At 38.4% G+C, this 17,920-nt stretch overlaps 1 protein-coding gene across 1 annotated transcript in view; it reads left to right on the forward strand.

Moving 5' to 3' along the window:
- The first annotated feature begins 658 nt into the window (after window positions 1-658).
- Window positions 659-17,920, forward strand: part of LOC109043195 (uncharacterized) — a 42,983-nt gene continuing 25,721 nt past the window's right edge. The window contains exons 1-4 of the mRNA XM_072304225.1: window positions 659-891; window positions 4,313-4,490; window positions 8,688-9,079; window positions 11,158-11,160. Of these exons, the coding sequence (XP_072160326.1) occupies window positions 4,363-4,490; window positions 8,688-9,079; window positions 11,158-11,160 (523 nt within the window). The 5' untranslated portion in view covers window positions 659-891; window positions 4,313-4,362. The remainder of the gene's footprint in view (window positions 892-4,312; window positions 4,491-8,687; window positions 9,080-11,157; window positions 11,161-17,920) is intronic.

The raw sequence follows: 17,920 nt of genomic DNA on the forward strand, positions 1-17,920 counted from the left end.
TAGATTCTAATCAGTTTCATGAAATTTCATGGAAGCTCTCCGATTCTTCTTTTATATAAATCATAGCTCGCTCTAAAGATCCATCGCGCCGATTTTTATGATTTTTGCAGCTACCGACAGGTAGGTAATAATCTTTAAACGAGCCCGTGTTCTGTCAATTTTTGAAATATAACCTAGGAAGTTCGAATCCAGAAACCGGTATTTAAAAAATACAAATCATAAAAAAACTTATCAGGTATAATATGTTTCTGAGTACACCCTTTTTGAGTATTTTTAATACTTTTTTTATTTTTGTTTTTTTGTTCAATTAATACGGATATTTTACAACGTAAACGTTGCCGATAAACATTCTTTTAAAGGTTTCATTAAACATAATTTTCACGATTTCTCAGAAGTTTTTCAAAATGACTTTTGAGCCTAATCAAAAAGCGTGTCCGAAGTGGTTTGGACCCGGAATTTTGCGGACACAAACTTTGTATAAACAAAGCCCAAGCCACCCGCGACGGTGCAGGATGGGGCTGAGAAGAGTGGCGAAAGAAAGAGGAGAGATCGAACGTCGCGATCGTCGCGTCGGCGTCGTCAGGGAAAAAAATAAAAACGACGCTCCGAGAGAAAGAAGAAAAAAACTTTCTTTCCCGTGCGTCGGACGCTCGGACGATTTCTCGAGCGGCCGCAGTCTTGTCATGGTCCTGACGGAACCGAGTTGGGGTCTCCGGCGCTACCTCTTCTCCGCGATTTTCGGAACCCGCGAAATCCGCGATTTTTCGAGCCCCCCAAACCCGTCCCGAGCCCCGGGGTGCCCCGAAAAGTCCCCCCTTTTTGAAGTGAAAGTGAACCGCGACGCTCCCGTGGATGTGCGTCCGTTGTGGATCGTGTAATATGTATGTGTGTGTATGTATAATAATGACGGGTCAAAGGTCGAAAGTGACGGGTTCAGTTTAGGGATACTAAGGCAGCTACATGTAGAAAGAAACTTCGGTTCATATGATATAGCGAAGTTTTTGGATCATACACTGATAAAAATGGTATGCCATTTCAGCACCTAGGATGTCAAAAATGTGTCTGGTGATCCTATGATGCTGCCTTAATTGCCCACGTAGTTAAATTAGCATTCTTAGGATGTAAGGTTAACTGCGAGGGCAGTAAAGTCAGCATATTGGGACCACCAGACACATTTTTGACATTCTAGGTGCTAAAACAGCATATTACTTTTTTCGGTGTACGTATGGAACCTCGGTTATAGTAATCTAAGTACCAAGGTTTAACCAGACTCTTTTTTAACCAAGGATCTCAGTCATTTGAACCTAACTCGAGGTCTCTAGGTCTGGAAACTTTAATTATCAAGGCCAAAAACTTTGATGTCCTCAAACTTCAAAAATTTGAAACCCATGTGAGCTTTCGTCGGTTTTCGTGACAAAAGTTGTTTTCTCCAGCTGTTAGTAAATACCACCAAGTTTTCATGATGGCGGAAGTAATACACAATGCAATTAATAAACAGTATGAAAGAACTTATCGTTTTTAAACTGTGAGATGTGAGAATAGTGGTTATCTCCGTTGATTTGCAGTCATTAACTATCATGGTTGTCGTAGTAAAGGGAATTCCTCGAGTAGAAACAGTTATCTCCTGCTAGAATACCGTGAAATACATAGACTCACCTAAACCGAGATTTTTTGTTAGGGCACAGAAAAGTAAAGACTGAATCCGTCATGGTAGATCTACGATCGACGTACAATAACTTTCATACGAACTATCTTCTTAAAAAAGAGCCCGCCGCGGACGATTTTTAAAAAACTCATCGCACTGGAAGAATTACGAGTGAAATTGTTTCCGATTGTTCGTCGGATTAAAGGACCATCTTTCTCTTGAAACGTCATGAAGTTTCCTACTTAATCGCTTCAAACAAGGATTTCCGTCGCAAATTCCATGTGAAGGGTTTTTTGTTCCATTAAAACATCTGCCACGACTGATTTGGTGCCTCATTACAACTATAAATACACAGAAGTCGCTTCATGACGTAGGGTGTTCGTCTCTCGTTGTAGGTCCAGTCTGGAGTGGGAACCAGATTGGTGAAAGCTCCCTCGCGCTCACCAAATAGTGCCCAAAATTACGTCTTTTCATTCTGACGCAATATAATCCGTCGAAATAATTCGACCTGGCAACTATGCTCATAAAGCAACCGGTGTAGCTCGTGTCTTGTCCAAAACTTTCGTCTGGGCAGGGCAGTTGATGAGGTATGAAAGTAGTGGCTGCATCTTCTTTGTCACCTGATGGCGCGGGTCGTTGTAATGTTGAACATCCGTGACTTTCAAGTTCAGATTTTACCTACCGGGCGCAATGTCTCTTTCATCTTTGATTTAAGATGGCCAGGGGTGCAAGTTGGCAACACTGTTTTCCCCTCCATTTAAATCCATTAAATATATCGAATTTAGGTGCAGCAAGCTGCCTCACCAAGAATCGATTGTTTGACATACATTTAAATGGAGGAAAAACAGTGTTGCCAACTTTCAAAATCCAAAGATTCGTGGAGTCAAATTTTGTACATAACAGTCACAAAAAAATCTTCGGACTGTGATCTAAATCCTTGAAATGAGTAGTCTATAAGAATTGGAGCAGAGCGGAAGGAAATGATAGAAAACTTGAATCATTTTTCACCAGGGCAGTGGTAGAGCAGCCCGTGGACACGTATGAGGAGCGGAGAGCACATCACGATCTCCATTGTCTACTTTCTTATTAGAGCGTCAAAGTCTCTGAGCCGTTCTATTGTATAATGTTCCCGCACATGATTTTTGCGTCGAGTGTCATGCTCTTTCCGTTGCTGCATTCTTAGAGGAGCGCACTGTTTCTTAGTTGCCTAGGTCATGTTGACAAGGAGCCGGTCCGTAATAGGAGCAGTTGGAAAGAGAATAGTAAAGCATCTTCAAGGTGGATTTATTGCACAATTGAGAACGATGAATGGAACAATTGATTATCTATGAATTTTATGACATATTTTAGGTCTCCAAAAATGATAAATCCGCAAATCATCAATTGATTGATTATCCTCGAAAGTGAGGTAGATCCTCCTTAATCAAAACGAACGTTTAACTTATATAATATTTAAGACATGTTAATGATTCTTCAGCGTGAAAAAAGGCATGTTTAGAATATCCATTTTGAATCTCTACTTTTGGGGAATAAGGGTTCTAAAGGCAACAAAACTTGGTGTTTTGAGTTGTTATGGAAACAGCGTTCGAAAAGTTGGTAAAGTTTAGATAATTTCAAGGGGAGAAAAAGATAATTTTCCTCAAAAATAGATATTTTATTGACAAATTTGGCAACTCTCGAATGTTCATACGGCGTTCTTCCTTAGCACGGCAGTACGGACGTGTAGCGAAGCACTTAGTCAAACTACTCATGGATATGACTCCGCTCTGGAGTCTGATCAGAAGTAGGTTGTCGCTCCTATGGTTGGAGGTACCGTTGCACTATAGGACAAAAATAATCGATTTAGAGACTTTGTTACGTATGAAAATGACTCATTCTCGTGAAAAACGGCAACAGTGGTTGGAAAGTGCCGCGTCTCGTTGCGTCCGTCGTCGTCGCGGTCTCAGTAAATATCAATGAAATGCGTTGTTGTCGAATTTGGTGTAATAAATCACGTATTTTGTTCGAATTTACCGAAAAAAGATTTCTCTCGTTCGAGGTGTCAATCATGGAGATATTAAATCGTGACTCGGAATTAAAAATGACAACCTCGTAGTCTGTAATGAGGAGGACGTTGAACCCCTCTGACAACTGCTGATTATTATTTAATGCTATGTTCGATTATTGCTATACTCTTCATACATAATTCTAGAGAGAGTGTTTTCTTCAAATACAAAAATCAATGATGGAGGATGTTGTAGGAAATTTGTAATGATGCACCAAGCAGGAGGGTAGATGTTTGCCATTGACATAATCGCCAAGGCGAGGCGTGAATGATCGATCTTCGATATTTCTCCATTTGAAGCTGTGGTAATAAATCGATTGTTAAGCTATTCGTTGCGGACAACCTGTTTATCGATCCTATTCCATAGGTTTAAATGGCAGATCAATCGATATATCGCAAAGCACGCCACGTCACTGGTAATCGGCGAGGAGGCTACGTTCATGTAAACATGTTAATGATCCCCATAGTTCTGTAAAAGTTGCATCGTGGTTCCAAAATTTTATAATTAACAATGACCTCCACCATGATGACCAGGAGAATAAACCATGGCGTTTCAAGAGAATGTAACAATAAGAACCGGCGGAATATCAGTCTGTGAAATACTCATGTGTGGATAATTTCAGGTGACGCGTAAGTTTACCGATACGGCTCGAACGACTATAGAATAAAAAGCATGGCTTTTTCCATGAATATTCCATCGGACGAGAAGGTTGAGAAAAAGAAATTCCCTCCATCCGCCCCCATTCACGCTCCTCCACCGGAACCGGAAGTTGACTCAAAATACACCAATGGTTGTGCCATGTAAGTGAGCCTAAAGCAGTTATCAGAGTAGATGCTTCACTATTTGGGAGAGCCGCAAAATCTTTTGAGGATTTGCATCGGTTTTAAGAGAAAAATGAGGTTTACTGTCTCTTCGGTGGCATTTGATCCGCTCTGTTCCCTGTTTTAGATTCGGGTTTGTAACGCGATGATAAATCGAGTAATTCAGTCTCTCAAACAACACTTGGATACCTTTTTTTGGCAGCGGCGTGGCATGATTTGCAATTTATCGATTGATCTACCAATTAAACCTATGAAAAAGGATCAATTAACAAGGTGTTCGCGGTGAGCACCTTAGTAATCGATTCTTTACCGTAGCTTCAAATGGGGGAAATATCGAAAATCGATCATTCATGCCTCGCCACTGTTTTTTTTGCAATGTACGCACGAAGGAAAAAACTTTAGTTCAAAAGGAGCACTCAAATGTTGCATTAAGGTAACCGACATTTTCAGTCCGAGTCAGAGGAACCGAACTTCGGTTCAATTAACCGAGACCGCGCTTCACATAACCGAAATTCGGTTATTTTGTGAGATGCACTATGTTCCATATTTAAAGCATTGTAAGAGTGCCTCGTGGGAAAGAACAAATCCCATGATTTTCTTTAGTCTTCATTTTCACTCTTTGTGGTTGGTTTTGATGTTTCTTCGATTTTACCTGTGAATTTTTGGCGCATGGGTTTCTGTTCGGTAGGAAACCTCAGAATCATATTTTTCTTTTGTTTTCCTTTGCTTTCGACTCCATTGCTCTCTTCCCCTGTTTTTCACCACTTTTTCTGCACATCTTGTAATCCTCGTTGTATTATTCCAGCAAGTGAGCAGAAAGTGAATGATCACGAGCTCTCTATAATTATCATTGTTAATCATCAAATACACAGGGATAATAGTTCAGTTATATGAAACAGAGCACGGTGTTCGGTATGCAGCGCACTGTTCGGCTCATTTAACTTAACTTCTAGGCTTATAAAAGTGTACTTCGGTTCTAATAACCGAACTGTAGAGGGAGCTCAGTTGAATGAACAGAAGATACGGTGACAAATACCGAAAAAACGGTTACTCGAACGGAGTAGTGCGGTCGATATAGGACTTTTTGTTCCAGTTCAAGTAACCGGACTTTTATTTCTCGGAGCATCTCAATATATTTTAAAGGAAGTAATTAACAGATAACGTTGTGAACTATTTTTCGATAATGTACTATGAAAAAAAATTAAACTTAGGAGGAATGAACATTTAGAGACCAGGTTGGTCAAACAAGTTCCAGTCAGAGAAATGTATAATCGTGGAACAGTGGCCTTGATAAAGCGGTCGCGTTCTTTGGATGATGATAATTCCTTCCAGTCAGGTTCCGTTGTGGGTGGAAGAGAAGTCAATTGTTTTTCCACGCTCCGCGGCGAGGCGGACGATGATTCGGAACTTCATGCTGTGATGTCAGAAAATAGATCTCTCGATAATGAAGCTGGTGTGAAGTCATTCGACTGTCAGCGTGTCAGCTACCTTCCTGGCTTCAAGCTCCTCAAGAGACTTGTCTACCAGGAACAGCCGACTAGAGACAATATTTTTAAATATCTCGCACTGCTATCTTAATTCCCTTCAGTCTGAAAGTTACTTCCGGTAGCCAACTCTCAGAAACGCATGGTGGTGGTTGATTTTGCAATCTTAACTCAAGGTGTAAACACTCGCCTAGCAAAGTGCTCATCCCGACATTCATCGGTCATCATTTGACGAATTTTATGCTCGATAATTATTCGGTGAAAAGTAGCGTTGGTTTTCGAGTCTAACTTTTACCTCGCGAGATTATCCGTTCCTTAGATTGCTGGTGCGGAATCTCTAAAATATACTTTATCTAATCACATATTTCCTAGATTAGAGTGCACTAAACAAAAAAGTTTGGTCATGTGAACCGAATGTTTCGTGTTCCACATCATCTCAACTACTCAGTTTGTCATACTAAACTTTCGGTTCATATGACCGGACTCAGTTTGTCAGTACACTTTACTATGGAAGTTCGGCTACAAAAGCCGAAAGTTCGGTTTGACGAACCGACAATTTGGTTTGATAAACCGAACTAGTTGGGATGATACGGAACACTGAACTGTAGTTCAAACGACCGAACTTTATTTTCAGTGGGATAAGCATCGCATACAATAGGGCGAATAATTGGGAGAGAGTTAAACCCCTCGATGGATCATGGGTATTATTTTCGGAGCCAATGGTATCATAAGCCGTTGGAAACATGAGGACAGATTGGTGCCATGAGTGCTGCGAACCACGTCGTCGAATCATGGAGGCCTTCACGGCGTCCTCGTTTTGATTCTCACAGTTCAGTGAATTGGGCACATTTGATTGCAAGTGTGCATGCTGAATAAGTGTTGGGTGCGCACTGCTCATTCATGAACTGCGTGCATTAATAACTGTGGTGACGCGGATGAGGATAAGGCAGGCAGTTTATAGGTTCTTACTTTCTCTCAACCGGTAGAGAGGCCCTTGTTGCAAGACCGTTCGGAAAAATTTCCAAGCCTCGGCTCCGTAGGAAGTTCTCTCGAATCCAGAGTCTCGACCTTGATATAGCCATTGTTAAAAAAAAATCAAACACTCAGCGGCCCGATTATTGAAATTGATAGACAAAGCTATAGACAAAGGAGACATAGGGAGTATGGAGCGATCTTATTGATTGAAATGGGTGGTTCCCATAGACTAAGAGGGTATGTGATGGACTAACTAAAGGGTCTCTCGTGGGTTGCCGTTACTTAGTCTATTACTTTCCTGCTTTGTGCATCGCAACCACCGCTTCCTCCAATAGGATCCCTCCAAATACCTTTTGTCGTTTTTGTCTATAGCTTTGTCTATCAATCTCAATAATCGGTCCGCTGGTGTGTTTATACTTGGAATTTTCTTCTCCCTCATCCTCTTCTTTTCGTGCTTCTTGTTGACGTTGTTGTTTTCTCCTTCTTCTACATCTTCTTCTTCTTTCTATTTGCCTAGGTTACTGTTTTTCTAGCCTCTATTCCAGAGGGATCAATGGCCTTTCAGGGATGAAAGGGAGCACCATGCCCCCATATTATGGGCGGTTACCCGGATTAGCCTCTGGCCACGTCCAATCATGCAAAGCTTAACTAGCCTTATCCAACCTTTAATACCAACCTGTGTTACTAATAACACACCGTTGTGGTCCAGATCCTTGTCACTGAGAACATCAAATGGAACACAGCAGCGAGCTAACTGAATAGTTTTTGACTTAACACCATACGTGTCTTAGTTCGTAGAAAAGACGTGAAACATACGAACCTTAGTTACTCGTCTAAAAGTCGCACGTCCTCAACGAGAAAAGAAAAGTCAATGTTTGACTTAAATTCCTATGATTTGGTAAAAATAAATGACTCTCTTAGAACTTTCCCCTGAACTTTCAAGAGCTTGTCACCCTGTTTTATGGAATCAAGTCTGAGTTTGTTAAATATTGCCAGTGAAACTACCAGACCACGTATCTCGCTTGCGGTGTTTAAAAATCTCCGCTCTCATTTTATTTTTTGCAATGAGAACAATTCAACGTCATCTCTTGAGATTTTCACAGGGATTTCTTCGCATTGAAGGAAAAAACACGGAAGTTTTCAAGAATTGACGTTCAGTAGTTTTCTATTTTAAAAATAAAGTATGACAGGAAGTTTGCAACACCACAAACCAAGATACATGGTCAGAGGCGGATCCAGCAATTTGGCAACACCGGATTTCCTCCATTTAAACCTATGCTATGTAATTGATTCTTGTCGGAGCATCTAGCCCCTCCAGGAATCGATACATTTCCATAGGTTTAAATGGAGAAATGACAATGTGCCAATTTGCAGGATCCGCCAACGTACATGCACTGGAAAAAAAAACACATTGGATCTAGAGTCCAGACTCTTAAAAACATCGACAAGAAAAAATACTCTTCATTCAATCGGATTTTTGCTTAAATCAAGAATCAAGCCTCTTAATTTGAGCGGATTTCCTTTTGATTTAAGCAAAAATCCGATTGAATCAAGAGTATTTTTTCTTGTCGATGTTTTCAAGAGTCTGGACTCTAGATCCAATGTGTTTTTTTCCCGGTGTGGTCCGGTATTATCACCGTCGATATGATTTCTTGTCTAAGTTTTTCTCTTTTCATTGAGGCAACTGACTAAGCGTGCGTTTCTGTTGTCTGTGCAGGAAAATGACAAGATGGTTACTGTTAATATGCGCCTCTTGCCTGGTGCTCTCCGCGCTGGCGTCGCCGGTGCTCCAGGGCGGCGGAGACGTGGACGTGGCGAAGGGACGGCAGGCGGACGCGGCGGCCGCCGTCGTGGATAACAGCGTCGCGGCGGCGGCGTCGCCGGCGGCAGCGGCCCCCGTCGCGGCGGCGCCGGCCCCCGCGGTCACCCCCGAGCCCGAGGACGACGAGGACGATGAGGACGACGACGACGACGACGTCGACCTCGACATCACCGACGACGACGATGATGACGACGACGAGGAGGAGAACGAGACTGCTGCCGATGATGACGACGAAGACGATGATGATGACTACGACTTCGAGAGGTTCTTCGATGATCTCCTGGGAGGTGCGTAGTTCATCTTCCTTCTTTTTCTTATTCGCCCTTTGTTTAGCTTCCAATCGTTTAGTTCCCCGAGGTGGCGATTCTCGCAAAGTTTTAACACTCCGTTCAATCGGAATTCTTGAAAGTTGGCAACACTGTTTATCCTTCATTTAAATTTATGTAAAACAATCGATTCTTGGTGAGGCAGCTTGCCTCGCCTAAGATCGATAGTTTTTAAAAGATTTAAAGGGAGGAAAAACAGTGTTCTCAACTTGCAAAATTGCCGCTGGCTCCAGTTTTTGTATGAAAAGTAGTGTTAGCAATTTGTGATAACCGCCACTGGTTCTGCAGAAATGGTCATCAAAAGAGTGATAGTGTCAACGCACGTTCAATGTACGGTGTATACTGTCTGTATTTGAATATACGCAAATGAATCTTATTCATTTGGCTTGTTTGAGATCTTTTCATGACCATTTGTGCCACGGTTTGTTGAATGTGTGTAACTTTTTTGAGAGGCCAGGTCTGATACCCCCAGGAATTACGCTGAGAAAGCTTCGCACAAAGGTTGCAACTGTCTTATTGTCTGTTTTGTATTTTTCTCTACACTTGAATCATTAACGACCGACATTGAATTCATGTGCAACTTAATTACATCTACCCTAATGTTTAAGAGAAACATGAAGAGTGCTAGGCAGAGTTTATAGGGAAACTGTATCGACGAGTCAATTCAGGGTGAGTGAATGCCCATTTGAGGATTCAATGTAATGAAACTAGCCGTTTTGAATCAATCCAGGTCATTAGTAAAGGAGAGGTTAATCTGAGTTGATTCGTTGGTTACTCCAAAATCAATTTTTACGCACAATTCGAATTATGATGTGCACACAAGTCTCCGTTTTCCTGTATTAACGTTACACATGAGTAGAGTAGTACTGTAGCTTCTACAAATCTTACATTAAAAGATTTAAGGTCAATCATTAACATCAATAAACGTAAAATGAATCAAAGAAAGACTGAGTTCGGAATTTACATTTAAAAACTTCTTGTGACTCTTTAAGACCACATGTGCCATCAGCAAGACATTTTTGAGGGAATTGAAACGAGCACTTAGTCACCTGCAACTGTTTTAAAATAATTTCTTTAAAAATCACAATAGTTCGTTTTTAGCTAGACAATTTCCAAAATCGGATCGCAGAGATATCGCGCTTTTGTAATTGAAATTCCAAATAAAAAGGAAACATTTTGCGTTTAAGTTTATTAATTTTTGCTCACTAAACATATCACGATATTTTTTTCGCATATTTAGAATATACAAAGTCAGCTCTGAAAAATATCCCATTACGGATAATTAAGCATATCATAAACTCATGTTTCAAGTGTAGAAACCCATTCTTCTCTTTCCTGTTTTTTTGTCAATTCCACTTTTTTTTAGCAAGAAAACCACTTCATCATTCTGTTTATCGCATAATTTTCGTACTATCCTAAAGAGGTCAATTGATCCACCTCAATATTACGTTTGAGCTTGACAACATTTGTGCCATTTTAATCTTAATTCTTCTGATAAAAATTTTAATTAGTCATATTGATAACTTTTCTTGCAAATCTGTCCACTTTTAATAACAGCATATTATTTGCTCGTTTTGGTTGTGTTGGGTTTGATCATGCAGAAGGTGTCTTAAATGTCTATCCTTTCAGACGGATCTGCTGACGAAGACATGCTCAACTGTCAACTTCTATTACAGACTGAATCACACAAACAATCATTTGACCTTGAATTATGACCATATAATCCTTTTAAAGATTATAGTGTGTTATCGACGATAAGTTTTGGAATGAGGGTTATAAATATGGAGGTTGAATACCTTTTGATGAGAACTAGAATTGGATTGCATTTTGCAATACTAAGGAGCCACAATATCTGGCTCTTCCAGAAAAGTGTTCTCTGCATAGGGAAACCGATGATTCATATGTTGTTTCTAAAATGAGCCAAAAATAGTGGTTCCTTATTACAAAATGTGGTCCAATTATCAATGTGATTTTTTGAACAAAAGCGTTAAATTAACACATGCGTCAACATATTCTCAGATTTTACCGTGGAAGGGAAGGGGGTGGGGGAGGAAAAATTAATGACTACGTAAAAGCATCAGCAGCTTTCATAGATAGAGAACATCTTGGATGCATTTCCAATAGCGATTGCAATATTGCAATTATGAGGCCACCACAGCCTCAGAGGCATTCACTATTTCTCCTATTCAATTCATCTCCTTTAGTGCAGCATTAAAGCTGCACTGTCTTAATTGTAATGATGCTTAAGTCGTCCAAGAGCATGCGGAAATATCATACTCCATTGAGGTCTGAAAATTATGAAATGATTCAAGTGTAAGGAAAAATGTAACGCAGATGATTTCTTCCATGAAAAGCAATGTCTGCAAGTCCATCGAGTGCTTCAGTTATGACAAGAAAATTTACTGGTGATCTTAATGAATCTAAGACCTAGTGATGACATTGCTAGTGTACAAATGTGTGTAAAACATATTTTTCCGTAATTGCTTAGGCCGGGTTTACTTGCGAAATAAATGAGGTGTTGAGGGTTGACTCTTAAAGTGAGTTTATCTGCGTATTGTATGCTATACTTGCCACAGCAAAACCATTTTTGCTTATGTTTCTGCCCATTTAAGTGTTAATTTACGCTCTGTTGGCTTCTTTGCTTTTTCAATTCACGATTTTGTAAAATATGTGCACTGAAGCTTAACGTAATTCTGAATTTGTAGAATATTTTGTCCTTCAGAATTTTATACATTTCCTTTATGTGATGTCCCATAATTTTCCGCTGATAACATGGTGGATCTAGGGTGCGATATTATTCAAAATATTACGTCGAAATTAGAGAGGTTTTGAAAAAATTCGGCAATTATAAACCTTGATTCAATTATCAATCCTCCTGAAGAAATATTAGACTCTTTTGGCTGAGATATTGATACCCTGTGACCACAGGTATAAGTACAATACATAGATCAGCTCACTTTGAAGACAGATTATGAGTGTTGACGAAATTGTTAATTATTCCTTTTAACAAGGATAAACCTCAATATCACTCATAAAAAAATATTGCTTCATAAACACACAAAAATTTGAATGAAAAATCAGAGGTTTTTCATCCTATTCTCTCTTTGATGAAATATTTTGTTTTTTGTAATTTAATGAACGTCACAAACTCTGCCTGAAGCTATAACTTAGAAAAACGTTGATAAGTTGGTCAGTTGCTAAATATAATTGGCTCCTTCCTTTAGAGAAATTTGTCCCCTTTGATCTGCTATTTAAAAGGTAGGATTTAACTTAGGACAAAAGAAAATTGTTTAGTCGCAAGTTTTCAGACTGCGGGATTTTTACTGAAAAATTTTACGTGAGGAGGCCGATGAGTAATTTGTGTAACTAATTCACAGTTAGGGGAAGACGACATTTCCGGCTGAGCAGTCTTTCTAAGGTTATGGTAACTTGTTTCCTAATGAAGAAGTTGATTGAGGCTGCAGTTAAAATACAATACTTGTGAGAAAGAGAGCAATAGAAATAGGACAACATTGCACTTTAAGGACAGGCCTTGCAAGAGGAAGGTCTCAGAAAATCTCCAATTGGAGAACGAGGTACCTGTGTAAAGAAAGCCGATCCTCATCGCCCCCCCCCCCCTTCCCCCCAGCTATTACGGCCTAGAGTTCCGATCTTGTCAAAATCTGGCATAGGTATTGTTGTTTAAAGGGGCCTTAAAGATTTTCAAAAAAGCCTGAAACTAACGGCATTCATTCGAGAGTGCCACTGAATCCCTGAACAAAAGCTCCTGAAAAAACAAGGAGAAGGAAAGAGAAAATAAGCGCTAAAAATCAATTTTAGACACTTTAATCATACTTTTCTTAGATTTTTAACGAACGGCCGTTCATTAGAGAGTGCTACTAAATGCTTGAGCTTAAAAAAAAAAAAAAAAAAAAAAAAAAAAAAAAAAAAAAAGCGCTAATAATCAATTTTAGACACTCTAATCATTTCCCTTAGGTGAGATCATAAAAAAATTCGTCATCATTTTTTCAAGTGGGTGATATATTAGCATGACCTAATACTCCTTCAAATCAATATAATAAAACTGCATAACCCCAGTTTATTCAGAATTCATCCAGTGATTGAAACCCACTTCACATACTGAAAAAGGGTGAGGTGTCGTTACCCTTGTGTGCGTTGTGTGCTTTGTGTCAGTTTAAATTTCGTAAATTTTTTTATCAACTTTTGTATCGGATTTACTTAAATAATTAAATAGCTCGTAAGTCCAAACTACATCAACTGCTAAAATGTGATCGATTTCGTAAAAATTCTAAGGAGCCGTTCGATAATCTCACCGGTGACCATTTTAGGTTTTAGCTCCCAATCTTTTAGCTCCCATTTTCTGCTTGTAAAATGGGCTTATGACCTACGAATTTTTACACGGCTCAACAATTGAAGGGTCTCGTTATAGCCACGGCAGAGTTATAGTGATTTTCGATTTGAAAACTCAGAAACTGGAAGATTGAAAAACTGATGACCTGATTGTTTTTGGTTTTTAGCTTGAAGGGGACAAAATCTCACCGGCACAGTCCACCCTCAACTGACACAAATCGGAGACGAAGACATAAAACTGACCTACCCAACGACCAACTCTTTACAAAACCTACGAGCCGTCGCCGCTCCAAAATCACAAAGAATACCAAAGAAAACTCCATGATTTCATTCCTCACTCTCTCTTCTCTCTTTCTATTCCTCTCTTAATTTATTTTTAATTTATTTGCGCATCTCTTCCTCTTTTGTAATTTATTTTTCTCAATAAATTATTTATTTAACTTATTTGTAAAAAGGAACCACCGTCTTGTTCTTTCCGTTTTTCTACACAATTTATAGAAATCTAATGTAGGTGACAGCCCACTGGAAACAATTGGTATGAATGGAAAAACACAATAAAAGAAGAAAATGAAAATAAACACAATAGAATTATTATTCAGCAACAAGTCTATCGATGGTGCAACTAGAGGCACACATAAACGCACAAATCAGTTTCGGTGTTTTAGTTTTACCATTTTCCACTGCAATTCTTTAAATTCAATCCTCACAGCAGGTTTTTTTCCTATCAATTTAAATGATACTTTCAAGGAAATAATGGATAATTTCGATATGAGAATTACGACTAATGCTGTGTCGTGCTGAGGGAAAACGCCGTATGAACATTCGAGAGTTGCAAATTTTCCTCTAATGAAATGTTTATTTTATGGGAGAGTCATGAATAATTTAGCGTTGAATTTCTAGATAATTAGGATCTAAATACAAAGATAATTCTCTGAAAAATTAAACGGAAAATATTCAGGAGTTTTTCTGAATATTCGTATTTTTTTCTAAGGAAATTTGGCAACTGACGAAGGTTCAAACTGCGTTTTTCCTTAGCATGGCAATGCTCTCACTGTAAAATAAGTAAATAATATATCAAGTCTTGTCGAAACAAATACGTCTCTCAGTTTACCACCATTGATGGAATTGTTGATATGTATTGTAGGCACTGCAAAAGCTATTGTAGGCCAAGCTAAAAGAAGCACACACGAAGTCTGTACAGTTCCCAAGTTATCTCGAGCACAGTTACGAAATGGATTTCATTTTGCAACAAGGAGCCACTATCTCAAGCTCTTTCATAAAAGCACATATCTGCATAGGGAAACCAATGGCATGTATGTTGTTTCTAAAATGGGCCAGAAATAGTGGTTCCTAATTGCAAAATGTAATCCAAATGTTTCTCGTCGTGGTATAGAGTGCTCGCAGTTTTATTTACAGAAAAAATATATTTCGAGTAAAAATTTTCACTTGGTATGTGCTAACCACTAAAGCTCTGTATCACAATAGAAACTTACTTTAACTGCAGAAAAAAATCTCGGAGGCCCTTAATCGAATTTCGCCCGAGATTTAGGCTCAGTTTTTGACTTAACCTCTGTGAAAACAGACTTGAATTCTTCTGGTTATAATATTCAATTTTCCATGTTGGTCAAAATGACGACTTTATCCAAAATTGTTGACTCACCTACTACAGGTGACATTAACGTCAACCGCGGAGGCTTTAAAAGACAGGAGTCCAGAGGTTGCTGTTGGCTGAATAGTTGTGTTGCCGCAAGGAGCGTTGTAAGCGTGCGTTTTTATGGCCATCATAAGTTGCCGAGGTTAATAAATAAATTCAAACATGATTGAGAAAATGAAAATTTGAAGCACCGAATCAAGGAATATCGATGGTGAAACTGCAGAAATGCGTATCTCGGTTTGCGACGTCGCACAGTGGATCGAGTCAATAGGAGAGGTCGGACAAATGTTGAAAACTTCAAACGCTTATAACTCCGTTTATACAAAACTCGAGGTTCTAAAAATTGTTTCATTGGTTTCCTCGTGAAATTTCCATCTACTAGCACCCCCTGAAATTCAAAATGTGATGAAATAAACATCAAAATTTGCAGTTTTTGTCAAAAATTTCATGTCCGACCTCTTTAATTGACTCGATCCTCTGTGCGTCGCAGACTCCCTGTCATACTTACTTTCTACCTAGAAAGCTATGGAATGTATTTTTTTTATTACTGTATTTTAAATTTCAGTGATTTTTCTTCTCTCACTATGAAGAATATTCAGCAAGAATATCAAGCAATCATGCCGGTTCGGGCTCCTTTTAAAATGTAAAATGAAAGTAGAGATTTCGAAACACCACAACGAGATACGCGCATTTTTGCAGTTTCAACTTCGATAAGTGTTGTTGCAAGGAAAAACTAGTTTTAAAAAATGTTATGAAAAATACAAGTGAAAAAATTATTACGGAGGACTATGAATGGTAATGAAATATATAATATACTTCGAGAACAACTCAAAATGAAAAAAAAAAAAAAATATTCAAAGGCCAAATGAAAAAATACACATACTAAATTAAATGAAATATAATAGATAAAACCGTCACGTTCGGTCACCGGATCATAAGGACTCATCCTATATAGCGCTACGTAATGTATGGACAGCCCTATGTTAATTAAACAAGCCCATGATTTTAAGAATCGGTTAGTCGATTTCCGAAGATTCTCGGTTGCATACGCAGAGATGACCTCGCGTTGCCATCAATTAGTTCCTACTGACAATCAACAAGAAACATAGTGAGCAAAAAAATTATTCGAAAAATTCAACGCGACAGTAGATATCTGTATTAGATTTACTCGATTCGCAGGACGAGAGGAGGTGAAAAAAGTCATAGGTGAAAATCGCATCAGAAGATTCGATTTTCTTGGAAATTGGTCAATCAAAAACGTTGGCAAACGGCCAATTATGGTTTAAATTTTGATTGAGGAAGGTTTAAGTAGATCCTTATGAGAAGATCGTCGAAGTGGCAATTTTCACGAATTTTGAATAAATTAAATAATGATTTAATAATTTGAATAATAAATAATAATTCAAATAGAGCATTGCAAGGAATAACATGCTTTTGAATAAAATATGATTTTGATAGGCTTTTAGATTGGTGCAAACTTCTTTTAAAATGTTAAAAACCCGCAAAACTCTTTTCATTTGTGTTTATTTTATGCTTAGGAGAGACAGATTATTTTGATTCCTATGAGAATTCATTGAAATATTTAAACTAATAAATTTTAGTTACACACAATTCGGTAAAAGTGAATTTTTTTTTATATTGTATTGAGCATCTTCATGAGCTCCACTATATACATCATGTAAGGTTTCCGTAAAAAACAGGAATGCCTTTAGGAACGACCATGAATACAACTCTGAGAACGCACCTACAATTATCTTCTCACAGACTTGATATATCTCTTTTAGTTCGGATGAAATAAAATAGGGGATCTTGTATACTTTTTGAATGACCATTTGTGACTCAGCGTATAAAAAATGTCTCTGTCCTTCTCGGCATTAATGCAAATTCCCCTCCAACTCCAGAGAATAGAGACATTTTTTCTGCATCTTATATCTTCACTGATTCCCTAACGCAATGATCATTGGTTTGCTAAAAGAGACTTTGACGGACTAATATCCCCTCATCCGATGACGTAGGCAAAAAAGGCTTCTACAAGCTGAAAAAATTGTATTCCTCGCCATTTTTCCAAAATAATCATGGAACAAAGGTAGATTTCCACGTATGATCTATTGGTGCATCTCCGTAACAAAAGCTCAAGATCAATTTTCCAGGTAAGTACTCAATAAAAACTTTGCACGTCAATTCCTTCAAATGACACTCAAAAGCTCCTGCATTGAAAATTTCTGCTAGTTGCATCCTGATATATCTGCCCTGCTTTTCCTTCCTCAAAACTTTTTCTTACAAATAATTTTATTATTCACTTTAATTTAAATTTTTAATTATTATTGAAGCTTTATTGCTTACTCATTTATGAGCTTTGGAAAGTTTCGCATGTTCTCTTTCCTAAAAGCAAGCTGACTGCACTGATTTTTATACACTTTTTAATGCACGCATGAAGATAAAGTATTTTGAAGTATCGTATTCTTAAAAAGTTTTTTTATAATACCTCTATGCACGTATATTTGGTGAGATTCGAACCTCCTCTTAGAAAGTTTACTCTATTTGTTCTACTCAGCCCAGAATTCAGTTCATTTCAATTCTATTATGCGGTAATGAGTGCCACAGCAGTTCAAAAAGTGTCATCCTAAAATTCAGGACGAATCTGAAATACACCTGCCCCTGAAATGAAATTCGCAGGTAGATTGTAGCATGTTTGATTACGTGCATATATTTAAAAAATGACAGTGGTTTTCGTTAATTTATTTGAGAGATTTAAAAACTTTAATTGGAATTGGAAAACATTTAATTGATTCGTATTA

Source organism: Bemisia tabaci, chromosome 1 (genome assembly GCF_918797505.1).
Source record: "Bemisia tabaci chromosome 1, PGI_BMITA_v3".
In the NCBI taxonomy this organism is placed as follows: Eukaryota; Metazoa; Arthropoda; class Insecta; order Hemiptera; family Aleyrodidae; genus Bemisia; species Bemisia tabaci.